Consider the following 23,854-nt stretch of genomic DNA (forward strand, 5'->3'; position numbering starts at 1 on the left):
GTGACTTTGTTACTTAAAGTTAAACGTCAAATATACTCAAAGAGATGACGTACAAGCCCAATTGCCGACGGTGAACTGACGCTCCGGGTCCGAGTCGGAGGTCAAAGTTCCAACGTCGAGGGCGTTGTGCCGCATTCCCGGGAGCTGCACCAACAAACATGATTCTAACGTACCTAGTGTGAGCAGCTTGAAACAGAAACCTCCGAAAATACTCGTTTAAACCGCGTTGTCTCAGCTGAGGCTCAAGTACCTTTTCAAAAAACTCCCTGATGTTATTCTGTTGCCTCGAATCCTTCCAGCACCGTTGACGCGTCCTGCAAACTCAATAATCACCAACGCCAAAAAAGCCACCTCCATGCCCCCTATCCCATCACATAAACCGTGCCGTGCTTACGCTTCTCAAAAGGCGCAGTCGTATAACCGTAGCGCCAAAATGGCACTATCGTGACATGAAAAAACCCGCGGCGTTGTAAGATCCTTAGGTCCAGAACGTGTCTCGACCATGTTCTCGATCGCTTCCATTGGTGGAAGCGTATACTTCTCCACCGAAACTAACCTCGTCGGGTAGCACCCGAAAAAGGTGCCTAACCACTTCGGAAATCCCTTGAAACTCGGTAGCGTTGTTGAGATGGTGGTGGTTATAATTATTACCCCGTTGGACCCCTCTTTTTCGTTCCTCGGATTTGAGAACTGTAGACACTACGTACGAGGGATATCATGGAGTCGAGGCTTACTTACAATGATGCGAGTTCGTCGGAGGAGATTATCGTGAGGAGACATCCTCCCAGGGTCATTTTTGTGCGACACATGAGGACCAATTGGCTCAAGTACGCTACGGGTTTGTTGCTCATACTGTAAGTTATTCGCGAACATTTTCAGGGTCCTTGCTCATGGGTCTGCAGGTCGATCAGTCAGTTAATCTACATCACCCGCCTCGGTACGGGAATGGTCCGTATACCAAACGATCCCTACGATTTACGATTCGGTCACCTCAGTCACGACAGTCCTGAAATCTGGGACGATAACCATCAATCATTCCTCCGAAGCGCTCGTCCTGTACCGATCCACTCGCATAATGACTACACACGGCATATCCCATTGTTTGAAGCCCTCGGCTCTGGGTGTATCAGCATCGAAGCTGATGTTCATCTACGACATGACAACCTTTTTGTTGCGCACTCGCGATTGAACATGAATCCCCACCGAACGTTACAGGGATTGTACCTGAAGCCCCTCCAGCGCATGTTGGAAGCGCGGAACGCGGGAGTGAAGAATGATGACTGGCAGGGCTTTTTCGACATGGCACCCAAACAAACCGTCACGCTCCTCGTTGATCTCAAAACAACTGGCCCGGAAACATTCGATGTGTTAAACGCCCAGCTCCAGCCTCTAAGAGACCTCGGCTACTTGACATATTGGAACGGCACAGAGAGAATCATCCGACCTCTCACTGTAGTCGGAACTGGAAACACCCCCTTCGAGTCCGTTCTAGCCATGAACTCTACACATCGAGACATTTTCTGGGACGCCAAGCTCGAGCGTCTCGTCTCAATGGACGATGACTTCTCAACAAACCCTCCCACATACAAATTCAACCGCTCCAACTCATACTTTGCCTCAACGAGATTCGAGAACGCTATTCTGTACAGGTCAAACTTCCAGCGCATACTGGAAACCCCGCCATCAAGAGAACTTGACATGGCGTTAACGCAGATTGAGCAAGCCAAGGCTCGTGGCCTATTGGCAAGGTACTGGGATACTCCTTCAAAACCACCGAATGTGAGGGATATTGCCTGGAGGGTGTTGATAGACAACGGCATCGGAATCCTCAACATGGATGATATGGGGCTTGTGAGGGGGAGGGCTAGAGGCTGGGGTGCTTTGGGTCGTGATTATCTCTGACGTAGCGAAATGTTTTATACCATGTTATGATAGATTATACATCGAGTTTCTGATTTTTAAGCCGTTGATCAACTTGATCCATCATGTCTACATCTGCCACCTTCGATTCAACGCTGGTCACCTGCCCCTGCCGACTCCGTGCATGCTTTGGACTAGCTACTCCAGACCAATGAACAGGAGCATAATTGTGATTGGCAGACAACGCTTAACAGCTGCCAAAACCGTAATCCTGGTGTCATCCGTGCTTGGCTGCGCCACGGCCGAACGTCTTTCCGCGGAGCCCTTGTCCGGCCGTCAGCATGAATGACTGTCAGCAATCTTACGATTTTTCAACATACTCCACTGCCAACATCTTCCAATACGTCGTTCCTTTCGAGAAGTAATATCTTGCACGTATCATACAAATGTCTCAGAGTCATTTAGACATTTTCAACCCTGGGACTGACGTTGTGAGCCTGCCCTCGTTCACGCAGTTCTCATCACTCCCAGCAGAGATACGAGCCTCAATATGGACATGGTCTCTACGAAATCAAAGAATCATCAAAATCTTCCTCAGGTCGCACGCCAGCTTCTGTGTAAATCGTACTAGGAAGGGCATTCACTCTCCTTCGCTAAAACCCGGGGAGGATGATCTACCCTACTATCTGGCTGTTAACGGCCGCCAACTCCTCAGCAAGCTTCTCAGAGTCAATGCAGAATCCAGACAGGTAGCGCTGTCGTTTCATAGGGTTCATCTCCCCTGTTGGTTGACGGTCGGAGAATCCAAACATCGCCTCACCCCCTGGACTTCCGGAACGGTCCATTATAATCCTGAATATGATTTTTTCCATATAAAGCAAGACACGAAGGCTATAATTGACTTTGTCTGCGACTTGAAGACAAAGTATGATCCGCGTAATATCGGACTCAGAAACCTTGCCCTCGGCCGCGATCAGCTGGGAGGACGTCCAACCGGTCTTGACGCAATAGGGCCATCAGAAATTACATCCGCAAAAGTGAGAACCTTCAAGGAAATTATCAGTGAGCTCAATGAAGTTTGGTTGGTCTCTATCCAGGAATGCACTCGTCAGATGATTGGCGATGAAACTGGATGGCCAACAATCCACAAGAGGTTCCTCGACAGATCATTTCCCATTCATGCTACACCGCACAGCTTCGATCGTATTGGGCCTGATCCTCGTACTATCGAAAACTATCTAAGCCATCTTCACGTCCACGATCCAAAGCGTTTATATGATTCATGGCTTCAAGTTCTCGAAAGGATAGGAGTAAAACCATGTGAAGAACGATACCGTCTGTTGCTCGCTTTCCGTCCTGGTTACAACATATGTAAGCTCAGGGATGCTGAGGATTGGTTGCAGCGGGAAGAAAGTAGATGGACAGCAAAGCCTGACAGTAGGAGGCCTTCCTATGAACAAGAAATAGAGAGTGTTGCAGCTTCGGAAACCCCAGAAATTCGAGATGAAGATCTCAGCAAGGCTGTGAGGCCGGCTTTTGGATTTTGGCTTTTTCCTGTCGATGCATTCTCCGATGAGAACAAATCTGCAGAGCCACAGGATACGAGTGATTCTTTTGATGTTAGAAAGCATCGGCCTGAGCTGATGCTCCTCAGGCTGAATGGAGGGAAGACGGATCGGAATGTGTCGGAAGAGGTTGAGGCTCACCATAGTATCGCCTTTGAACCTCGGTTACAAGGACTACCGATGCGAAAGAAAATAACATCAAATTTCGGGAGAATTAGACGTCCTCGTCCGTCGTATACTACCGAAGAGGTGAGTCAAGAGTCATGATGTTGGAACTCAAGCTTATAGTCTATTCATACGCCATTTTAATGTCTAAACCCGTCTTTTTCCCCTGATAAATCCCCATAACCTTTTCAAATTTTGGTCTTGATCCCAAACCAGTTTCCTGCTAGGACGGCGCGTGATGCAAACAAGCAACCCAGGCCTAGAGCTAGAACTCCCATAAGGAAGCCGCTGAGAGCTTGAGTTCCCATCTTCTCTATCATTGTGCCGCTACTTGGGATTGCGATGAGTAGAGAGAAGCTAATGACGAAATTCATGGTCCCTGAGCTAATTAGCGAAGTGATATCTCGAGGAAGCTGAGGGTCATACCGTAATATCGTCCGTAATCTTTTGGTTCACATGTCTTGCCGACACAGACTAAAACTGTTAGTGATGTTTTTATCATTGGAAATGATTCAAATGAATCTTACCTGGTGTTATAGATAAGAAACCTCCAGAACAAAAACCCCAGATGCCTGTAAAGACGTACAACACGACACTATTGTCGCCAAAGGGGACAAATAGTGTCCCCATGAAGACCAATGTCAAAGCCATCATAAATATCAAAACATTATAATGGCCTAGCTTATCACCAACCAAGCCGGGAATAACACGACCGAAAGCCGAAGCACCGCCGATGATTGAAACCAGAGTGTAGCCAGTTTCGGCTGTCAAGCCAGCCTGGATCGCAAAAGTCGGCAACAGGCCACCAATTCCATAAAGAACAAACTGGGTTGCAAAGAACATAACACAGACCAGCGTGAAAGCCACAGAACGGAAGGCAGAGAAGTTGAGAAGAGAGAGGCCGCCTTTCTTCGCTATCGGCATGTTGACGAGCTTGACAAGTCGACGGTAAGGAATGAAGCAGATTGTTCCGAGTGTGAAGATGCCAAGGATGACAAAGGCCAGCACTCTCATCGACCAGCTCCAACCCAACTTTGGGAGCAGTGATCGAAGCATGATCGGAAAGATCACTGTTCCTGTCGATGAGCCGGTGAGGGCTATTCCGATAGCGAAGCCACGTTTTCGAGAAAAGAGTTTCGCGACCACTGCTACGGGGATAGTTCCAGCAATAGCAGTCGATAGTCCACCAAAGATTCCAAAACAGAGCATGAAGTGCCAGTATTGACTGCACTCAGCCAGCAGAACAAACATGATGACGATGCCGCCTCCCCCAACAATACTCATAGCAAAAGGACCGCGCTGGTCAAGGAACGAACCGACTTGAATGGCGACAAGCATTGACACAAACATATACATGCCAGGGATCCAGCCAATATCACCAGCTGAATAATCGGAAAGCTGATTTAGCTCTAGGTAAGATTGGAACGTTCCGACAGACTGCATCATGCCTGGGCGACGTCAACGACGGGTGATAGGGCCGAAGTGGCGTTGTACTTACCATATGTGGGCATCAGGAACAAAAAGCTGCCAAAGACACATATCCAAGCTGCGAAACTCTTCTCAATGTCTACAACCGCTGATTCGTTGTCCTCGACAGAGGGCGCATTCGTTGTGGCGGTCTGTGGCTCACTAGCCGCCGCTTCGGCAGTCTTTTCCGGTGAAGACATCGTTACTTGCCTTTACTACATCAACAGCTACAGTGTAGCTCTCAATGTAGAGAATCTTGACGATATAACCTGATGTTGCCAAAAACGAATTGATGTTGAGCCTGAAAAAAATGACTGATGTCGGCTACGCGACCCGACGCCGGGTATCGCACCCCAGAATGTGATTAACCCAAAAGGTGCATCAAAATCGCAGGTCTCCGCGATCGAACTCCACTTTGGCAGATTCATAATCGGAGATTACAAATGCATTTCTGGGCAAGGTAACCGTTTCTGTCATAGGAGGGCGTTCTTTCCGCGGACTACATGAACGTGCGTTGTTAGAGTGGTTGTAAGAGCGGTAGTTACAAGCGGTAATCAGAGACAAAAGTCGAGTACCTTTATCATATTATTCATATTGCATTATTTTGTTAAGTCTATAGCCTTTTTACAAAAATGCACCAGACCACTAAAAGACACCCTCATCACTTCCGCTTGTCCCCAGCGGAATGGCTGCTGCGAAATATGACCAGCTTAATATAAGCACTTACTTGCCAAGCTCCAGTACCCCCGATGGACCAATGCTAAGCTTGACCCCAGGCTTGGTAGCCCAAATGACATCCGGATGAGCGATATACAACCATGGCGGATTTTCATGCACTCTCTTCAGAGCCTCCGCATACGCCTTATTCCTGTCATCTCCCTTTGCCGCTATCCTCGCCTTTGCAAACAACCTCTGAAACTCATCATCATGGTACCCCAGCCACCACGTGCCGTGCGATTCGCTCGATACCTTGTCGTCTAACACTCGAAAGGTCGTGTTCGGCGTCGAGTCGAAGCAAGCAAGGTCGCCAATGTTCTTCCGGAGCCCTATCGACCGCGCGTACTCGGGACGATTAGTCTCGACCTCGACGTCTACTTTGAACCCGATGGCCTCTAGAGATCTCTTGACAAACTCGGTTATCTTGATAGCATGCTCAGGCATCCATTCTGGCGTGCGCAGACGAAGAGGCTTGCTCAGATCGAGGTGCTTGATGAGCTCTTTGGCTCGTTCGGGGTCATAAGGGATGGGACTTAGGTTTGCTTCCTTGAAACCAAGATGGTGAGGACTGACGACGGTTGCAGCTGGCGTAGCAAGGCCCAAGTAGACTTCGTCCACCAGAGCTTGGTTATCAATGGCGAGATTGGCAGCGAGGCGCACCTGCGGTGAAGAGAAGACTCCCTCTGGGCAATTGATGTAGTAGATGACGGACAAGGTGCTTGAAACTCTTCCCCACCGTAGCGAAGATTGGAAGTCAAGAAGATTCAGATCGTCAATGCGTTCCAAATTCAAGGCCGCATCCACTTGTCCGCTTTGCAAAAGCTTTAACCTCTCTTCACCACTGCGAGCCGCCGTAGCGACGATTTTCCGTGACCAAGCTGGATGCTGAGCAGGATCTACCAGCTCTAGTGTTGCAGAGCCAATATCGTCTTGACGCTTAAAGTCGACAACGCGATATGGACCTGTGCCGAGGATTGGTTTTCCATTCGCGTCAATTCTCGACGGCCAAAAGTCATTGAGGACGTTGAGAAGATCTGCGAATGGCTCTTGATGCTGGATCTTGACTACTTTGGCATCCTCGGCGGTGAATGTTGTATTGGCGAAATAACGGCTGTAGCTCCAAGCCATACCAAAATAATCGTGTGAGTCAAGAAAACCCTTGATGTATTCGACAATGAGGGGGGCGTCACAAGGTTTCCCATCGTGAAAGACGGCTCCATCTCGAATGTGAAAGAACCAGGTTCGTTGATCGTCTGAAACATCCCATCGGGCAAAGAGCCCTGGTAGGACCTCGCCGGATGGCTGCCACTGAATCAAAGGTTCCAAGACTAAGCTTTTGAGAGCGAGGACACTGTTGTCGTCGGTTACCTGCGTGGGCAGACGGAAGTCGACGTTTTCAAGAACGACGCGAAGAAGATCAGACATTTTGGCTATATTTTGTGATTGTGATTCATACCTGACTCAACTCGTCATGTCTTCTTATCAATATCAACTGCTCCAGTTCAATGGCTTCTAGATGTGGACGCCGCCCCACGTCTTGGATGACACCATAGCGGATTGTAATGGCATTGGTCGGGAGAAATCGAGGAGTAAGTTCATAGAAATACCTTTTTTTCTGACAGCTTCCCATACTGATCCGATGTACTCTTATGTCGCGTTGGCATTTTGGTACTAGCCTGTTGTCGCATCCTCAGACTATTATTGCGCCATCAGCTTATCACGCTCGTCTCAGAAAGCTATCAGCACTTCGCCTAAATCTATAGTGCGATTACAGAGGATACTGTTCCCGTGATCGGTGTAATTCTACTTTGGGGGTGCGATCTAGGGGAATTAGATCCGTACTGGATAGAAATAGTTGACTTTTCTTGACTAAGTTGTTGCACCCTATCGGGCAATTTCGTGTTCATCATCAGTCATGTTTATATAACTGCGAGATTATCTCTGGACAATGATAAACAGAGACCAAGCGTACAGCAAAAATGGCACATCGGATTGACACCCATAGTCACAGTGACGCTGAAGTCGCGACAAAACCTAGCCTCGACGCCAAAGCCAATCCTGTATTGGACACAGAGGTCATCGACCATGGTCTTGACCCCGATGCAAAGTCGAGTTCCGAATGGCGACGCATTGCTGGTTTCTTTTGGGACTCGATTGACGGGGATCCTAAGTACCGCGCATATGTAAGACGTTTAGATCTGATCTTCTTGCAAGTAGCGTCTCATCCTGCATTAGCGGGAGGCTCAGCTAACGGCGCCTAGTCCAACGGTGTTGCTTGGCTACTTCATCAAATACTTGGACCAGACCAATTACAGTGAGTTCTCGAGCAAAGTAACTGAACCTGATTTCTAGGCCACGGCTGACGGTCCTGTAGGTAACGCCTTTGTCAGTGGCATGCAAGAAGATCTCGATCTTTACGGCAACGAGCGCAACTGGCTTGGCACATGGTTTAGTCTGGGCATCATGGTCGGTACTATCCCGGCTCAAATGCTACAGTTGAGCCATATTCGCCCTTCCATCTTGATTCCTACTTGTGAGATATGCTGGTCGGCGTTGGTCATTGGCATGGGCTTTACCCATAGTATTAAAGTGGTAAGATATTATTCCCCATTTCTCAAGGCTTACTGACTAATACACTAAAAGATGTACGTTCTGCGTTTCTTCATCGGATTGTTCGAATCATGCGCTTTTCCTGGATACATCGCCATGCTTGGCAGTTGGTATGGTCCTAATGAGCTGACAAAGCGTCTGGCCATTCTTCTTGAGGTTGAGTCTATCGCTAGCATGTTTAGCGGATATCTTCAGGCTGGTTTATACAGTAGTATGAATGGACGCCATGGCCTAGCTGGTTGGAGGTGGTTGTTCATTATGGACGGAGTAATCTCAGTTCCTGTGGCCATCTGGGGTTTGTTTGGACTGCCTGATCACCCACATAACACGAGAGCCTTTTACTGGACAAAAGAAGTGAGTAAAACTTCCAGGCAAGTCTGACAAGTAAGCTTACCATTTTCCTAGCATATCAAGTATGGCCAGGAGCGAATTGCCAAGTTTGGTGTCAAAGAGCAGATCAAGCTGAACTGGGCCGAGATTAAGCGAATTTACACGGGTTGGAAAATTTGGATGTTTGTCATCCCATACACGTAAGTAACAATCCCAATACTTTCTATACCGCTGGCTCATACTTCGCAGCATGGTCGCTGCCTGCCACACGGCTACAAGTTACTTCAACCTCTGGCTGAAGGCAGAGGGATACAGCGTGCAAAAGATCAACTACTTACCAACTGGTGGAAATGCGCTCGCCATTGTCGTAACGGTGGCCTGGGGCATGATAGCGGACCGAACCAAGCAGTACTACTGGCTGATTGCGTCCCTGACGCTTCTGATGATCGTGGCCAATATTCTTCTCTCAGTCTGGGACATTCCCAAGTCCGCTCTCATGTTCGCTTACTACATCTCCTACACCGGCTCAGCATGTACTCCTGTGCTCATTGTAAGTTATGTTGTCTTGTTTTCAGGCTCACAGCTAATGCATAAAATAGAGCTGGACATACGGTTTGAATGCTGCTGATACCAACACCAGGCAGCTTTTGGTGGCTACGGCTAATCTTGTGTCGTACGCTTGGGTCCTCTGGGTACCATGTAAGTATTTGAAAGACATAAGAAAGGGCTACGACAGACCTAATTTTCCCGCAGTGGTCCTGTTTCCGACATACGATGCGCCAAAATACAAGTACGGCTATCAGATTTTGATATTGTTTGGTGGAATTGCCATTCTGAGTATCACGGCGATGAGGTATCTCTATAGCCGAAAGAAGTAGTCTAAGAGCTCAGATCCTCTTAGCTTGAGAGGTGGATATTCTGGCGCAGGCAAAAGCAGGATGAGTCATATGACATCGGCGTAGCTATAAATTTCTGTAGTAGAGTGAAGACGACAAGGGTCGGATAGAAGAGGAAACATGTTGGTCCATAATGGAAGGGCTGGGTTTTGTATATAGGCAAGTACGAGACTGGAACGAATGATTGGGACAGTTATATTCACCATGTTCCGAAATTCAGATGGCCGCTGGAAGACTTTGTGACATTGTTAGACTGGAAAATTCACCGCTATTCGCTATCTTGTACAGACGGTCCTACCTCTTACAGTTGAACAATAAACGACCTCTCCCATAGTGCCCGCGCCGTCAATGACATGCATATGGTACAAAATGACGTGCTCGTACGTTGTGGATACCAGATATCGTATTTCAGTTCAATTCGCTTTTACAACCTTCGTCTTGATCCAGTTCATGCAGTAATTGCCACAACTGGAGGTTTCAACTTTAGTCAGCATATCAAGTCACGCACCACGATCAAGAAGAAAGAGTCTCGGAACATGGAAGATTGGTCTTCGCTCAAACGGAATGGTGTGGAGTTGGGTCAAAAGACGCTTTTCACCACCGTCAAGGATGATAGAGTTTCCCTATCTGAAGGATACATCCCATTACTTGTGAACCTTACCGTTGAAGACAAGGCAGCCAAAGGTTTGCGGAAGCACAAAGGTGGCAATACGAGAGAGGAGGCAGTCTACGTCTCTGCGTTCGAAGCCGTGCGAGACAATCAGTTCTTACTTCTCACTGGCAAAAGTGGTTCAGGAAAGACGACATTCGCAGAGTACCTGGTATTTGGACATGCCACTGGTATCTTCCAGAGGGACAGGGACGCTATTCTTCGGAATGAAGGCGGCGAGAGACGAAAAGAGATATTGAGTGGGCTGAGAACGCTGCCATTGCTCGTCACAATCATCAATACGCAAGACCTTGCAGATGTTGATGGAAAGCTGCCGGAGATTCTTGAATCTTGGGATAGCAGAAAAAAAGAAAGCGAAGATGAGGAACTGCTTTTGATACTGGATGGTATCGAAAGCGCAGGGCCCGAAGGTGTGACGCATCTCGCATCTATAGCCAGCGCTATTACTCCAAGGCCGCACGTTAGGCTGCTCGTCCTGGGGACAGACGGTGATAGCCAAGACTGGACCCTGCCAAGCGGCTTCTCAAAGCTCGAGCTACTGCCGCTCCTGGCCATTCAAAGACACGAGCTCGCTCGAAAGTTGTGTCTGGACACAACGTTTGGTTCTGGAATCGCCGCTTCGAGACCAGCTATATTTGCCTTGTCCCTAGCAGCCGGACGTGTTGGGGATACAAGCGAATCAGCATTGGATGCTTGGCTAGGTCATGGGTTTTCATCGCCCGAGACGCGTCAAGTTCTTTTACAAACTGCGCGGGAGGAATGGACAGATCAGCGGTACAGTCAGCTCAAGCCCCTGGCAAGGACGACTCAAAAATGGCCATTCGTCTCGTGCGCCGCAGTTCAAGAACTCTTGGTGGCTGCGCAGCTACAAACGGCAACTTTGCACGAGATACTGGACGTCTTTGGCCAAGATGCTAAGTCGGCAATGCCCATTATTCGAAGTCTCCTGCATCGACTTGTAAAGGGAGAAAAGCAAGAGAGGTTCATACTCGAACTTCTGAACCGGTATGACTATGAAATTGACGGAGAGATGGCTCAATATGCTGCACTGGTCGCTTGCGAGTTCATAGACCCTAACAATGTACCCCTTGTCACTCAAGTCACAGCTCGTCTACTAAAAGTGGTCATGCTTGACACCCTTCCAGTATCTTATCGGGTTAAAGCCGGTCGATATCTCTCACTGTTTGGAGATCCACGTGATTTGACAGGCTTAGTTGAGATCCCAGAAGGAACAAGTCTTTTCGGATCATCCAATCATCCGAATTCCAGTCCTGTTCATGAGCTTCATCTTGGTTCATTCAAAATCGGCGCGTTTCCAGTTGTGAACCGCGACTATGGAGTTTTTGTGCAGCAGACAGGTCGTCCTTGGCTGAGCCAAGATGGCTATGATCCCTTTTTGCGGAACACACCGGCAACAGATCTCACATGGCATGACGCCAGGGCATACTGTCAATGGCTCACTCCGAAATGGAGGGAAAGGAGTAAAATAAAACCCAACGAAACCGTACAACTACCTTCAGAGCCCCAGTGGGAGAGAGCATCAAGAGGAGATCAGCGCGAGTCACAGACAGGACAGAACATCTATCCATGGGGCACCAACTTTGCAACGAGTCTATCAAACTGCGAAGAACTAGCGCTGAACAATAAATGTGCCGTCGGTCTATTTCCCCAGTCCTGCTCACCATTTGGCTGCTACGACATGACAGGCCAAGTATGGGAATGGTGCACAACATTATGGGGAACCGACATGGCGACTCCAACGTTTGAATACCCGTGGAAAAGCCCAGACGGTCGTGAGGATCTCGAAGCAGACGATGCAATCCGGAGAGTTTTGCGAGGAGGGTGCTTTTCGAGTGGTCAAGCCAAGGCGACGTGCACTTATCGCGGGAGTCTTGAGCCGACTGGGTTTTGGAGGGGCAATGGGTTCCGTATCGTAGTCGTTTCTGAGTATGATAGATAGCGCTAGAGAAGAGATATGAGTCAGGTTGCGGTGTAATAATCGATGGGTCTGATGACACCATCGCCTTGATCCCCACCAACCTAGAAGGATAAATAGCCCGCACTAATCGCAACGTAAGACATATCGCTGCATCAAAAAGAAAAAATAAAATAGCCGTAAATATGCCGATCCTTAATGATGTTCAGTTGTCGAGTCCCGAGGACCTAGTTCCTCTTGCCAGGAGTGACGAGCCAATTTATGTCATTCTCACCAGTTCCAACGATGAGGAAACCGGTGCACCGTGGTGCTCCGATGTTCGAGCTGCCTTACCATTCCTGAAAGAGACATTTGATAAGCCGGACGGGCCCAAGGCTATTTACGAGAGCGTTGGTCCCCGGCCTGGGTGGGTGATTATTCTAGTCAGTATGGAGAGTGTTGGCTGACAAGTCCACAGGTGGAAGAAGCCGGATAACCCACACAAGCTCAAGTGGAACATATCAGCTATTCCAACTGTTATTAGGTTCGAACTTCGAGATGGAAGGATAGAGGAGACGGGTAGGCTTATAGAGGTTGAGGTTTATGAGGAAGGGAAATTACAGAACTTCGTGTTGAAGTCTGTGTAGACAAGTAGCGAAGGGAGATTTGACAGACAACGCTGTTACTTGAAGTACAAGCGAATGCTGGTTTATAGGAGACATGCAGGATGAATATGGTAAAGGTGCAAGTTCTACATGTTATTGGAATTCCCTTCCTGCAATCTATACCATTATCTATCTGTGATTCCCTACCCTGTGGATGATGCACCCCGTCTTGATAAGTAGGAACTTTATCGACTTACACATACTTCTTTGTCTGTTGATCACACCAATCCCAAAAATCCGCCGCAATTCCACTGCCACCGTCCTCTTTCGTCTTCAAGCTCTGGACAAGATCCTTTCTAGGGCTCGGGTGCCATCTTCCCCAAGGAATACCATACCTACCACCGTCCTCAAGCTTGATCTCTGTGCTAACACCAGCCCAGAGCTCCGAATAAGCTCCTCGTTTAGGTGGGTGCAAGAAGACTTTGTTCGGTACCCTGAGATGCCACGGCACGCGGTCCCAGATATTCGTCGAGAGGTTGCCTGGGTTCTGGCATATGCAAATGATTCCATCTGATCGCACACGCCGGTCAAATTCAGAGGCGAGGAACCAGTTTCCAGTCTTTGAAATGGTGTAGTTATGTGTTGGGTCTTTTGATTGTTTGCCAGGAGTAAGCTTAGCCAGTGGAATACCTCCAGGCGGGGCCATCATGTCCATCACACCCGAGCCTGTGAAGATAACCCTCGTCGAGGGTCCGGGGTTACTGCTGGCTGTTTGCTTTAGGACAGGGAGTAGGAGCTTGGTGAGAAGGAATGGTGCCAAGCAGTTTATTCCCATTTGTGGCTCGTATCCTTGGGCAGTAACTTCGTCTGATGGTGCGGCGCTAATCCCCGCGTTGTTCCATAAAACGTCGAGACGAGTCTCCTGCGCAAGGAAGACTGATGCACAGACTGCCACGGAGGCAAGATCATTGAGATCAATGTGAAGAGTCTTGAGGTTGCCAGTACTCTCTGGATGTGCCGCCCTCATGGTCTCGATAGTCTTCTGTGCTTTGGTGGCGGACCGGGCTGGAAGATAGACTGTGCCTCCTTTAGAGTACAGCATATTGACTAGCTCTAGGCCGACGCCATTAGTTCCACCCGTCACCATGAAGACTCTGCCTTCTAGTGAAGGAACATTGTCTTCGGTGAAATTAGGCTTGGGTGGGAATAGTTGCGTCCAGGCAGCTTGCATGATGGTAGATTAAGAGATAGTGACAGAACGTCGAGTTTAAGTAAAATGATGCCGGAAATGTGTCTTCTCTAATAATTTCTTGCGGGGAAGAAATAGTACTATTCTTTTTATATATGAATATGTTTCAGCTTATCAATCCAATGTTGTCGTTTCCTTCATGGGTCTGACACCCTGGTCATTCAGACTGTCAGATTGAAGCAGCCCAGAGAAATTGCGGTCAGAATGCATTCCCCTGCATCAGCGCTCTTTCGCAAGTACCAGCTAATTGACAAGACCACGGAATTAGTTTTATGGAAGAGGAATTAATCGTTCAGCTTTGCAGGGATGCCAGAGTTAATGGCCTCTCTCCCCGCTGAGACCTCCAAAAGTTAGTCGTCTGAAGTATCCCACTATCCATCAGAAACCACCACCGCTTCGCAAAGCTTTCGCCAACCTCCCATCCCATCGGGTCCCACGGTACTGTCCCCCATACCTTTAAGCTTCCATACTGCATATCACGCGCAAACTCCTCTTCGTTAATAATAGAGAGAGATTTGAGGAGTTTGTCCCGCAATGATGCCCAGGGCAGCATGTCCAGGTACGACAGGTGAGGAACGCTCTTCTGTAATTGCGTGGGCGCTATAGCAGATGGAAGACTGTCGGTCAGGGCTTTAATGTTGAAGCCTGGAATTTGCTGGCAGTCGAGGTCGAGGCGCTGAGCTATGACCGCTAAGGCTGTGGCGGCGGTCAGGTCGGTCAAGATGAGGTAATGACTGTCCATTGTGGGTTGCTCAGATGTGTATTGGGTATATAAGAGGTTTGCATCGAACATGTCTGTGACAGCCATGCTCGAACCCTCTGTAGATGATTGCCCGAGACTAGGACCTGCATCTCTTCTCACAAGGGCTCCCGCGTCCTCATTAACCTCATACTGTGCCGCTTGCTTCTGTTTACCAGCAAGTCGTGACCCTGGAATCAGCATTAGCCAAGCACTTCCGCCCAACAGTTTTATCATAGTACATACGCCTGGCTCGTTGGGACAGCCTGTTCTGGATCCGCTTTCGCTGGGCGGGGTCCGGTACAGCCGTCCAATCATCTTCAGTGGATTTCACGAATGGCTCCCAGTTAGGCTTCATTATGGACATATAAACGCCTGAGGTCTCGGCTAAGGAGAGAATAACAGTATGCGAGAAAAAGCTGACGACTTTGGCTTCGGTTGAGAAAAGATGACAGAGAGCTGCTGATATTGACAACTTTCTGACAGTCAGACTTGTCAGACTGCATAACCGAGATGAGTCGTCCAATCATAAGCCAGACTAGTCCATATAGAGTTAGTCTTTAGTCCTGAAACTGGTCAGCCACCTACAGCCTAGAGGCTCGGTTTACAAAGCTTGAAAGGTTTTGACTGGGATTTGTCTGGTTATGTTATATTGTAGACACACGAAGGCTTTGATGATTGAGGTTTGTTTGCCGATGATACGATGTTTCGATCCGTTGGGTATCGACTGCATCCTATCCCACGAAACCTCGAAAGTGTGTCGTAGACGGTCTGCGAAACCTTTTTTGATCTTTTCAAAAATGATAGCCATAATCTCGAGCCGTGCAAGGTAACGGAACAGAACCTCCTTTGATTTATATGGTCAGGCAACGGGAGGTAGTATGACTTTTATCGCTATATTTCTGATTAATTGTAAACTTGACTAATACCATCTAGCCACTAATGAACCTGTGACTGTAACCGATCAGCTATGGATATAGTCGTCGAATTAGTTCTAACAGTACGATACTGCCGCCCTTTCCATGGGCATGCTCCCTGAAGGAAGTTTATAATGAAAAAGGTGGCATGTATATACCCTCCAATATCTGGAGGGTTGAGACTAGGCCGTATTTCCTCCTTATCTCCTAGCTCCTGATCGTGTACCTCCTCTTGTACACCTTCTTCATCGTCTCCTCCCTCTTGCACTTTGTCTTTACCTCCACACTACCTCAAACTGTCCAACACTAATGCTGTATCTACCATTTTCTTGCTGATTTTGGCAGCCCTCTCAACTAGCATTCTAATTATTTGCCCATAACCACCTCTGATCGCCCTTTCCAGCAGACCCTCATCCCATGAGCCTGGCTGAGCATCGATGTGAGTGTTTTTAACCTCGAGAAGTCTGTCAACGCATGCTCGGCGCTTATTGTTTTCCCTGATGCATATGGCAGGGATTATTTTCAGCTTTGCACACCATATCATATGTTACAGAACTGTGAACCTGAATGCATTCAGTCGTCACACTTTGTGTCCAAGCATCTATCTACCTAATGTTTCGTTTTATTTCGCATGTCAAAAATGAATTGATGCGGTCATCCACCAGCGAGCACGTTGAAGTATCAGCGATAAGATTCCGAGATTACGAAATCACCAAGGGTTAACTACTTATTCCAGACACAAAAGTCTCGCAACCAATCAGAGACATACACATAAAAACTCTTTACTAGTGAAAATAACTATTAGCAAAAACCTCTCAACGATACTATACCGTCTGTTCATTAGATAAATAGTGAAAAAGACCTTCTCAGTTTCTAAACATGCATTTCAATACCCCGAAGCGTTCTAGCTTTTATTGCCCCACATGATGCCATATTAAAACCAGCTCTTCTCCCTGGCGATATCTGTCACTCTCCACAATCAGTCACCCCTCATCCGGAGACAAGAGACAACTATGTGCTACAAGCTCGGTCCTCCAGACCCTGCATCCGCAGACAAAGCACCCAAGGATACATATTTTACCTGCCGCAAACTCACCGAGAATCTTTTTTACATCACCGAGGACGACAAATGGGGCGAGAATCCGTTTATTTACGTGCGTCTTTACGCCTCTACAGTCGTCCTAATTGATACTGGCTGCGGGGGCCCGCACAATTCTTCCGATGCTGACTTCACGTCCCTCCGGCATTTCATCGAAGAGTATTCCGTCGCAGACAACGACAGTCAACCTCTTAACCCGGGAGGCGCCAAAAACTACACCGTGATATGCACTCATTGCCACTACGACCATATTGGTAAGTGGGTCAAAGCTTGCCTGGACGCTGGCTCGAGACTGACTATTTCTGGCTAGGCGGGATTATGCATTTTACAGAGTCATCAACCACCTCTGTTGTGGCTAGTTCTTACGATAAAGATTTTATCGCCGGTCCAGATAGACTGCCAACTTCGTCTCTCTGTCGCTTTGTTGGAATGAATACGCCCAAGTATTCCGTGACTGTTTGGGCTGAGGACGGCCAGTCAATCACTGATAGTGCAGGCAATGATCTGGGCCTTGTGCTATATCATGCTCCCGGTCATACCCCAGACCAACTCGCTATCTGGGATGCCCAAGAAAGATTTCTCTTTGTTGGAGACACAGTATACGAGCATGCCCCTATATTGTTCCCTATAGAGGGAAATATTAAAAACTATGTTGCAACCATCAAGAGGCTTCAAGGACTCGTCAAAGGATGGAATTCTACAGAGAGCCAAAGTATGTACAGGAACAAACCCAGACAGTTTTGTGTTGCTAAGATTCTAGGTCGTGTTTTAATGGCATGTGGACACTTGACGTGTAATGCCGATGCTGGGGAACTACTGAGGAGGTGAGGGCATGTCTTCAGCAGTCCCTCGTAGGGACTATTCAGCCTAAACCTTGTGAGCTTGAGCGTGGTGAAGATCTAGAATCCTACACTAGTGCGGATAAGAGAGTCAGCTTCCAGGGACCACGGAGTTATTTCGTAAAAGCACGGGCAGACCAAGATTTAATGAGTGAACTCACCTGATCTGTTGAGAAGACTAATTATATAGTTGAATTACATACACAGTAAGGAATTCAACACAGACAGTATGTGAGTATGCTAAACAACCTCCTGGAATGCCACAGCGTCGAGGTTGGCACCGACCTCGGCGCAGCTGAATCCAAAAGTAACGCTAACATAGTCATACTGAGACAGCATCTCCTCCGTAAGCGTGCAAGTTGTATCCAGCGGGAACCAGTTATCGACGGCGACGCTAGGAGTGCCCATTAAAGTTGAGCCCGGGACACGATTGAGGTTGTTTGGGTCTCCAAGGGTACAGCCAACCGCCATTGAATTGCATCCGTCGCCACTTATGCTGGGGTTGTAGTAGTCGACGCGGACCAAGCCAGAGAGGCGGTAAGAGGCTGCCTTAAGGTCCTTCGTATCGATCTTTTGGTAAATGTAGTTGTTATACGCCAGGCCGCCATCGACTCCAAACAGGAGTCGTCCAGAAGCTGAGCCTTCGAAGGGACTGTTGATGTCGCGGTCAACGGACTCGGAGTGAGTCGATAGCCAGGGCTCAGCAGTGTCGAGATCGAAGTTGCCGTTAATGAGAAGAACTGTTGGGTCTGCATCGGCTGCTGTGGTCGTGGTAGCAGTCTCAGTAGCGGTTGTTGAGCCCTCACTGGAGGTGGCCATTGTAGTCTCTTGAGTGGTAGTGATTATCATACTAGTCTCACTGTTGGTGGCAACCGTGGTAGTGTCGGTGTTGGGGATCACAGCAGCTGGCTTGAGCTCAACAGAGTCGAGGTAGGCACCTGAATTAGCACAGAAGAATCCAAACACAACGCTAATGTCGGCATCCCCAGACAGCATCTCGTCGGTGAAGGTACACGTGGTGGCCGTCTGGTACCAGTGACCGTAGGAATTCTCAGCGCTTTCCCGCGAAATCGAACCCGGCACGGGAACCCAGCTTCCTGTAGCTCCCGTGAGGCAAGAGGCGATGATGGTACTGCAGCCGTCGCCGCTGTCGCTGTAGTCGTCAACGCGGGTACGGCCCTCGAGGACGTATGAGCTCGCTTTGAGTGCTTTCTTGTTGATCTTTTGGATAATAACATTGGAGTACTGGCTGCCATCTTCGGTTCCAAACTGGACTTTACCAGAGGCTGAGCCTTGGAAGGCGCGGCCAAGAACCAAGGTGTCTTGGTGTTGCGTTAGCAACTGCCACGGGGCGGTTGTGCCATCATCGAAGCCAGCGTTGGTGAGCAGAGGCTCGTCGACTGTCGTGGTTGTGGTAGCACTCTCGGCAACGGTCATCGAGGCTTTAGTGCTGAGAGCCTTTGTGGCCGCTGTCTCACTCTCGGTCACAGTCTCGCTCTCAGTAATCGCAGTGTTAGTCTCGACAGAAGTGGAAGACCCGGTGCTAGTCTTGGATGTAAAGCCAACAGAAGCAGTTTCCTAACTCTGTCACCAAGACCCAAATAACAACCCAAAAGAACTCCAGTAATAACTCACAGCAGCGTCATAGCAAAGACCAACATGCATACCAGCTGAAAGCTAAAGTGGGATCGTCGCGGCCAACAATAGGGGTAGCTGATGGATATAACTCCAAACCTGCCACTTATTCTCGCTGTTAAGGTCGTCTGTATTCCTTCTCTAAACGATAAATCTCAGCGAAATGTTCTTTCGGTACCTCACATTCGACTATTGGTGGGCTATCGCCATCGTCGTTTGGTACATTGTGTCTTCCGCTGTCTCATGGTATCGTCTACGTCATGTCCCAGGGCCTTCCTTGGCCAAGTTCTCATATCTATGACTGGCCCGATTGGCAATAAGCGGCAAGAAGTATGAAGCCCAACTCGAGCTTAACGAAGAGCATGGCTCTTTGGTCAGGGTTGGTCCAAATGAGGTTCTCAGCAGCGATCTCGAGCTGTTGCAGAAAATCAATGTTACTAAGAGCACCTATGCCAAAGGGTCGTCATACAGTGGATCACGATTCAATCCCTATCACGAATCTCTATTCATAATCAGGAACCCAATAGAGCACGACAAAGTGGTTAGGGTCAGGGTTATAGTAACAGAGGATAATGCCATGCACGAAGCTGAGGAGATATGGAGGGCTAGAGTACATAATAGTCGCGCGTCAGTTGGCCATGGTTATCGGAGGTCTGCGAGCCCCGGTCGCTCTGTTTAATAGTTAGACCAGCTAAATAGCTTTATAATCTTCCTACGCTGGATACGTAGTTGACTCATAGACATATTGGTCATATGTTTCAAGTCCAGCGCGCAATGTCACACACTACCAAATGCAAAACATTATATCCAATATCGCTCATAACAAATCCAAGAATCAATTACCTGCTGTGACTACTGTACTTGGATATACACTTTTTCATAGAATACAGCAGTGATATAGCGCAGGGGAAACCGCCACTAAGGCAAAGACTTACCCTCTCAGGTGAGTCAGAAAATAACCGCCATACGTTTCACTAATATAACAAGGACTACCTAAATCTTACCTATATTTACCTAGAGCTTAGGTATTTCTTAGTATATGGTCCTGCTACCGAAAAATCTTCTTTTAACACACAATTGCCAATTTCTATCAACTACCAACGCGAGTCAAGCGTATACAGTTTGTCTGACCTCTAGTACGATTAGCCCGTATTTTACCAAGCATAAGTAGAAATACAGTTAACTATGCGTTGTTCCATTAATGTGATAATACTTTTGCTGTTTGATGCAGAGGCGAGTTCGGGATAAATAGCTGAACCTTAGCCACTGTTTAAGATGCCTATAAGATTTAGATAGTATTAAGCTATCTCGCTCTATCCCTCCCTACTCATAACATCGTCCACTCCGTTAAGTAGATCGAACTTCTTGAACTGTCTCGCAGGAACGCGCCTCTGGAAAAGGATGTCCAGCTCCTCAAATGTACGACCTTGACTCTCAGGAAGCCGGAAGTAGCACCAGACAAGACATACAAGACTAATTCCACCAAAGAGGAAAGCCGTCTTACTGCCCCAATTGGCCTCATCAGTATTAAGCATTAAAGGCATGACAATTGTGAACACAACGGAGGCGGCAGCCTGCACTGCTGTAGCCACAGCAATGGTCTTTTCTCTAAGACGGGTGGCTGAGATCTCGGAAATGATGACAAAACAGATGGGACCGACAGTCATTTGGTACACGAAGGTCCAGATATCCATCAGCGTAGCAGTAGCCCATATAGCACCGGTGGTGCTAGAGATACTGAGGAAACCGATGATGAATAGGAGAGTCGTCATGACCATCATACCCGCATTATAGATCGTGCGTCGACCAAGTTTGAACTGTGTGATTTATGAGCTGATGCGTTGAAGGATTATGGGGATAAGACTGGCGATGACACGTACCCAGTTCAGTAGGAACCACGAGAGAACCGTACCAGTGAAACCCAGAGCGGTGTTACCAACACCCACTAGAGTACCAAGTCAGCAGGTCTGTAGTTTTTAGCTTTTCGAAACACGTACTGTTGAAAGCATCAGAGGGATCCAGGCCGGCCTTTTGGAAGAAGTATGTTGCATATCCAATAAGCGGATTTCCACCAATGACCTGGATAAGGTAGACCATTACTGAGATCTCAGTGCGAACCAAATTCGCTCTCTTGAAGCACTCCAACCACGATGTGGACGACTCGATTTCTTGCTCGAGAAGATCTGTCTGTTCGATTCCCACAAGAGCCTTGTCGATATCGGGTCTGTTGGTAGGTGAGGACAGGCCCATGAGCGCGGCACGTGCTGCCTCACGTCGGCCTTTGCGAACCAGCCAGTACGGACTTTCAGGGGCGAAGGGAAGACCAGCGAGAAGGATTGTGGGCCAGACCCATTGGATCGCAAAAGGGATCTTGTACGCCCACTCGTCCATACGGGTCTCTACACCGGCCGCGCAGCCTTGGGCAATAAATTGGCCGATCACAAACGCCATGTTAATAGAAGTGGTGAGGAAACCTCTCAAAGCAAGAGGGCACACCTCTGAGGCATAAGTTGGTGCAATGACGACGTAGAATCCATAAGCCAAGCCGCCGAGAATCTCGCCAGCACATAGCATCCTAATGCTTGTGGAGAAGAACTGAACAAACACCAAGGCAATAGACCAGACGCAGCAGATAGCTAATGTCTTCTTTCGACCAAACATCTCGAGGGGATAACCACTGGCAAGTGCTCCAAGAACCTGGCCGATCGGATTACCCATTCCCAGAGCCGTCTGCCACGGCGCAGAAACTTCATAGCCGTCGCCGCCATGAACCCGCTCACCATATTTTGTTTGGAATGCGGGTAGGGCATAGAAAGAAGTGATGATCTGGGCGTCAAAGCCCGCCATTATAACGGCAATGCCAAAGAAAAGAGCCCAGAAAACGGCCCACGGATACTGGCGAACGGCCTCACGGAAGCCAAGGTTGTGCTCTTCGACGGTGAGGTCGCGGGTGGCATCGATCTCAAGGAGCTCAGATCTCTTCAGGTCTGCCATGTCATGATTATCTCTGTTGGCTTCTTTGTCTAGGGTTGCCATTTTCAAAGATATAGTATAATGGAGATAGTAAGAGAGTTTGGCAGGGGCAAGAGGAAGTGGTCCTCCTATAACGGCGATAAACGGTGTTTAAGTATCTATTGAAGATTAGTACACCAAGAGATATCTCGCTTGCTTAGCCGTATCATCGATTCTGCGGGGACCGACCTGGGGATATTGAATTAGCACCCCGCAGACATGCGTGTGCACGAGATAGCATCTCATTTCCATATCGATAAAATGTAACACGCCAATGCAACGTTTCTTGGCCCCTTACGATAAGCAGTCAATAGCTAGAGAAGGATCGCACTAAAATGCGGGGAAAGCTATCGGACAGGGTTTGGCCCGGCATTCGCACCGACCGTTTGCCGGCTATTGTGCCTGGACCCGGTTAGCTGGGCTTTTCTAAGATATCATCCATATATATGCAAGACTCCTTCGCGTTCATCCATACTCCCTATCGTGACGCTAGTCGACAGAACAAGGCAAACCATCTCACCTAATCGACCCCTCTTACACTACAGCCTCCAGGCACGACATAAGATGGTTGCAACCGGCCCTCTCTCCGGCCCTCTATTCTCACCAGACCTGATTGGAACTGATGTTGTAACATCATTCCCTGAAGGTTACACTATCCGACCATTGGAACGAGGGGATTATGCAAAGGGATTCCTTGACTGCCTCGGCGTACTGTCTGATGTAGGGGACGTGTCCCAAGGTCGCTTCGAGGAGAGGTTCGATTGGATGAAGACACAGGGCCAAGGGGTGCATTACCACGTGGTTATTGAGCATGAGAACCGAGTTGTCGGAACCGGTGCCATTATCGTAGAGAGAAAGTTGTAAGTCTTCTAATTGGTTAAGAAGGTGTCTGCACTATGTTGATGCTAACCTCATTTCGGCAGTATTCACAATCTTGGGTTAATTGGACATATCGAGGAAATCGCGATTAGAAAGGATTTCCAAGGCAAAGGCCTTGGACTGAAGTTACTGGCCAGTCTGTCGTCTATTGCAAAGAATGTCGGGTGTTACAAGACGACTCTGGGGACCAGTCCGGAGAACGAGCCGTTCTATGTCAAATGTGGCTACAACAAGTCGGGCAACATCATGAACCAGTACTTCGAAGAGCCCAAGGAACCCTATTATCGGGGATAAGCCCGATAAAACATCATTTTCAATAGTCGTAGCTACCCCGAATCGATATTGATGGTGATCTCGACTTAAACGAGCTAGACTAAACCCTTGTTAGTGCATTGATAGGACTGGTGTTCTTCCGATGTTTGCCGGTTCGCCGGTTTCCCGTTTCACCGACTCGAGGTCAATTGCTTGCAAATTGATAAGAGCTTATTAGGCCTTAGTTCGTTTCTTAAACGTTACATTCTCCATATCTGCAAATCATTAACGCGGGGAAATTTATAATCTGGTGTATGCGTGGCTGTCGGGTAGCTGCAATGTAACAAGCTGCCAGAGCCGAATATCCGTAGCTACGTATTAATAAGGGAACCCTTGCTAATGAAGCATCTTAACAGGATTGAAGATAGCTTGC

At 48.2% G+C, this 23,854-nt stretch overlaps 14 protein-coding genes across 15 annotated transcripts; 7 read left to right on the top strand and 7 right to left on the bottom strand.

Annotated features, from left to right (window-relative positions):
* The first annotated feature begins 594 nt into the window (after positions 1–594).
* Positions 595–2,000, top strand: FOIG_14609 (uncharacterized protein). Its single transcript, XM_031215878.1, has 2 exons — positions 595–854; positions 903–2,000. Exons 1-2 carry the CDS (start codon positions 718–720, stop codon positions 1,900–1,902), a joined length of 1,137 nt encoding a protein of 378 aa, XP_031054499.1. The 5' UTR covers positions 595–717; the 3' UTR covers positions 1,903–2,000.
* A 225-nt stretch (positions 2,001–2,225) lies between these two features.
* FOIG_14610 (uncharacterized protein) lies at positions 2,226–5,369 on the bottom strand. The gene is made up of 4 exons (XM_031215879.1): positions 5,089–5,369; positions 4,118–5,038; positions 4,017–4,064; positions 2,226–3,969 (listed from the first exon to the last, which is right to left on the bottom strand). Exons 1-4 carry the CDS (start codon positions 5,255–5,257, stop codon positions 3,779–3,781), a joined length of 1,329 nt encoding a protein of 442 aa, XP_031054500.1. The 5' UTR covers positions 5,258–5,369; the 3' UTR covers positions 2,226–3,778.
* Positions 2,307–3,692, top strand: FOIG_14611 (uncharacterized protein; the record flags this gene model as incomplete). Its single annotated transcript, XM_031215880.1, has 1 exon — positions 2,307–3,692. One exon carries the CDS (start codon positions 2,307–2,309, stop codon positions 3,690–3,692), a length of 1,386 nt encoding a protein of 461 aa, XP_031054501.1.
* Positions 5,370–5,631: 262 nt separating the features above from the next.
* On the bottom strand, positions 5,632–7,205 carry FOIG_14612 (uncharacterized protein). Its single transcript, XM_031215881.1, has one exon. It carries the CDS (start codon positions 7,197–7,199, stop codon positions 5,781–5,783), a length of 1,419 nt encoding a protein of 472 aa, XP_031054502.1. The 5' UTR covers positions 7,200–7,205; the 3' UTR covers positions 5,632–5,780.
* A 476-nt stretch (positions 7,206–7,681) lies between these two features.
* Positions 7,682–9,814, top strand: FOIG_14613 (uncharacterized protein). The gene is made up of 8 exons (XM_031215882.1): positions 7,682–7,983; positions 8,036–8,088; positions 8,149–8,366; positions 8,418–8,738; positions 8,790–8,914; positions 8,964–9,264; positions 9,314–9,413; positions 9,468–9,814. The coding sequence occupies exons 1-8, from the start codon at positions 7,754–7,756 to the stop codon at positions 9,590–9,592; spliced, it is 1,473 nt and encodes a 490-aa protein (XP_031054503.1). The 5' UTR covers positions 7,682–7,753; the 3' UTR covers positions 9,593–9,814.
* Positions 9,815–10,146: 332 nt separating this feature from the next.
* On the top strand, positions 10,147–12,342 carry FOIG_14614 (uncharacterized protein; the record flags this gene model as incomplete). Its single annotated transcript, XM_031215883.1, has 1 exon — positions 10,147–12,342. One exon carries the CDS (start codon positions 10,147–10,149, stop codon positions 12,238–12,240), a length of 2,094 nt encoding a protein of 697 aa, XP_031054504.1. The 3' UTR covers positions 12,241–12,342.
* Positions 12,343–12,374: 32 nt separating this feature from the next.
* On the top strand, positions 12,375–12,998 carry FOIG_14615 (uncharacterized protein). Its single transcript, XM_031215884.1, has 2 exons — positions 12,375–12,622; positions 12,674–12,998. The coding sequence occupies exons 1-2, from the start codon at positions 12,402–12,404 to the stop codon at positions 12,840–12,842; spliced, it is 390 nt and encodes a 129-aa protein (XP_031054505.1). The 5' UTR covers positions 12,375–12,401; the 3' UTR covers positions 12,843–12,998.
* A 55-nt stretch (positions 12,999–13,053) lies between these two features.
* FOIG_14616 (uncharacterized protein) lies at positions 13,054–14,031 on the bottom strand (the record flags this gene model as incomplete). The annotated part of the gene is made up of 1 exon (XM_031215885.1): positions 13,054–14,031. The coding sequence occupies one exon, from the start codon at positions 14,029–14,031 to the stop codon at positions 13,054–13,056; it is 978 nt and encodes a 325-aa protein (XP_031054506.1).
* Positions 14,032–14,091: 60 nt separating this feature from the next.
* Positions 14,092–15,253, bottom strand: FOIG_14617 (uncharacterized protein). The gene is made up of 2 exons (XM_031215886.1): positions 15,035–15,253; positions 14,092–14,979 (listed from the first exon to the last, which is right to left on the bottom strand). Exons 1-2 carry the CDS (start codon positions 15,153–15,155, stop codon positions 14,342–14,344), a joined length of 759 nt encoding a protein of 252 aa, XP_031054507.1. The 5' UTR covers positions 15,156–15,253; the 3' UTR covers positions 14,092–14,341.
* Positions 15,254–16,682: 1,429 nt separating this feature from the next.
* On the top strand, positions 16,683–18,042 carry FOIG_14618 (uncharacterized protein). 2 transcript variants are annotated; one of them, XM_031215888.1, is made up of 3 exons: positions 16,683–17,058; positions 17,115–17,516; positions 17,565–18,042. In XM_031215888.1, exons 1-3 carry the CDS (start codon positions 16,719–16,721, stop codon positions 17,630–17,632), a joined length of 810 nt encoding a protein of 269 aa, XP_031054509.1. In that variant the 5' UTR covers positions 16,683–16,718; the 3' UTR covers positions 17,633–18,042. The 2 variants fall into 2 exon arrangements, with proteins under 2 accessions (XP_031054509.1, XP_031054508.1); XM_031215887.1 differs by having other exon boundaries at positions 16,688–17,058; positions 17,115–18,042.
* On the bottom strand, positions 17,884–19,308 carry FOIG_14619 (uncharacterized protein; the record flags this gene model as incomplete). The annotated part of the gene is made up of 2 exons (XM_031215889.1): positions 17,884–19,221; positions 19,279–19,308. The coding sequence occupies 2 exons, from the start codon at positions 19,306–19,308 to the stop codon at positions 17,884–17,886; spliced, it is 1,368 nt and encodes a 455-aa protein (XP_031054510.1).
* Positions 19,309–19,573: 265 nt separating this feature from the next.
* FOIG_14620 (uncharacterized protein) lies at positions 19,574–20,022 on the bottom strand (the record flags this gene model as incomplete). Its single annotated transcript, XM_031215890.1, has 2 exons — positions 19,574–19,725; positions 19,995–20,022. The coding sequence occupies 2 exons, from the start codon at positions 20,020–20,022 to the stop codon at positions 19,574–19,576; spliced, it is 180 nt and encodes a 59-aa protein (XP_031054511.1).
* Positions 20,023–20,591: 569 nt separating this feature from the next.
* On the bottom strand, positions 20,592–22,446 carry FOIG_14621 (uncharacterized protein; the record flags this gene model as incomplete). The annotated part of the gene is made up of 3 exons (XM_031215891.1): positions 21,276–22,446; positions 21,159–21,223; positions 20,592–21,095 (listed from the first exon to the last, which is right to left on the bottom strand). The coding sequence occupies exons 1-3, from the start codon at positions 22,312–22,314 to the stop codon at positions 20,592–20,594; spliced, it is 1,608 nt and encodes a 535-aa protein (XP_031054512.1). The 5' UTR covers positions 22,315–22,446.
* A 293-nt stretch (positions 22,447–22,739) lies between these two features.
* On the top strand, positions 22,740–23,559 carry FOIG_14622 (uncharacterized protein). The gene is made up of 2 exons (XM_031215892.1): positions 22,740–23,150; positions 23,214–23,559. The coding sequence occupies exons 1-2, from the start codon at positions 22,855–22,857 to the stop codon at positions 23,461–23,463; spliced, it is 546 nt and encodes a 181-aa protein (XP_031054513.1). The 5' UTR covers positions 22,740–22,854; the 3' UTR covers positions 23,464–23,559.
* Positions 23,560–23,854: the final 295 nt, after the last annotated feature.

The sequence above is a fragment of the Fusarium odoratissimum genome (genome assembly GCF_000260195.1).
Source record: "Fusarium odoratissimum NRRL 54006 unplaced genomic scaffold supercont1.42, whole genome shotgun sequence".
Taxonomy (NCBI): domain Eukaryota; kingdom Fungi; phylum Ascomycota; class Sordariomycetes; order Hypocreales; family Nectriaceae; genus Fusarium; species Fusarium odoratissimum.

Coding starts and splice junctions, on each gene's coding strand:
- FOIG_14613 (XM_031215882.1), top strand. CDS start 7,754: ATGGCACATCGGATTGACACCCATAGTCACAGTGACGCTGAAGTCGCG. Junction 8,089..8,148: donor CTTGGACCAGACCAATTACA/GTGAGTTCTCGA, acceptor ACGGTCCTGTAG/GTAACGCCTTTGTCAGTGGC. Junction 9,265..9,313: donor CATGTACTCCTGTGCTCATT/GTAAGTTATGTT, acceptor TGCATAAAATAG/AGCTGGACATACGGTTTGAA.
- FOIG_14622 (XM_031215892.1), top strand. CDS start 22,855: ATGGTTGCAACCGGCCCTCTCTCCGGCCCTCTATTCTCACCAGACCTG. Junction 23,151..23,213: donor ATTATCGTAGAGAGAAAGTT/GTAAGTCTTCTA, acceptor TCATTTCGGCAG/TATTCACAATCTTGGGTTAA.
- FOIG_14609 (XM_031215878.1), top strand. CDS start 718: ATGGAGTCGAGGCTTACTTACAATGATGCGAGTTCGTCGGAGGAGATT. Junction 855..902: donor ACGGGTTTGTTGCTCATACT/GTAAGTTATTCG, acceptor ATGGGTCTGCAG/GTCGATCAGTCAGTTAATCT.
- FOIG_14612 (XM_031215881.1), bottom strand. CDS start 7,199: ATGTCTGATCTTCTTCGCGTCGTTCTTGAAAACGTCGACTTCCGTCTG.
- FOIG_14617 (XM_031215886.1), bottom strand. CDS start 15,155: ATGTCCATAATGAAGCCTAACTGGGAGCCATTCGTGAAATCCACTGAA. Junction 14,980..15,034: donor GCTGTCCCAACGAGCCAGGC/GTATGTACTATG, acceptor TGCTGATTCCAG/GGTCACGACTTGCTGGTAAA.
- FOIG_14615 (XM_031215884.1), top strand. CDS start 12,402: ATGCCGATCCTTAATGATGTTCAGTTGTCGAGTCCCGAGGACCTAGTT. Junction 12,623..12,673: donor AGCGTTGGTCCCCGGCCTGG/GTGGGTGATTAT, acceptor ACAAGTCCACAG/GTGGAAGAAGCCGGATAACC.
- FOIG_14618 (XM_031215887.1), top strand. CDS start 16,719: ATGTGCTACAAGCTCGGTCCTCCAGACCCTGCATCCGCAGACAAAGCA. Junction 17,059..17,114: donor TTGCCACTACGACCATATTG/GTAAGTGGGTCA, acceptor ATTTCTGGCTAG/GCGGGATTATGCATTTTACA.
- FOIG_14610 (XM_031215879.1), bottom strand. CDS start 5,257: ATGTCTTCACCGGAAAAGACTGCCGAAGCGGCGGCTAGTGAGCCACAG. Junction 5,039..5,088: donor GTTCCTGATGCCCACATATG/GTAAGTACAACG, acceptor GACGTCGCCCAG/GCATGATGCAGTCTGTCGGA. Junction 4,065..4,117: donor TTTCTTATCTATAACACCAG/GTAAGATTCATT, acceptor TAACAGTTTTAG/TCTGTGTCGGCAAGACATGT.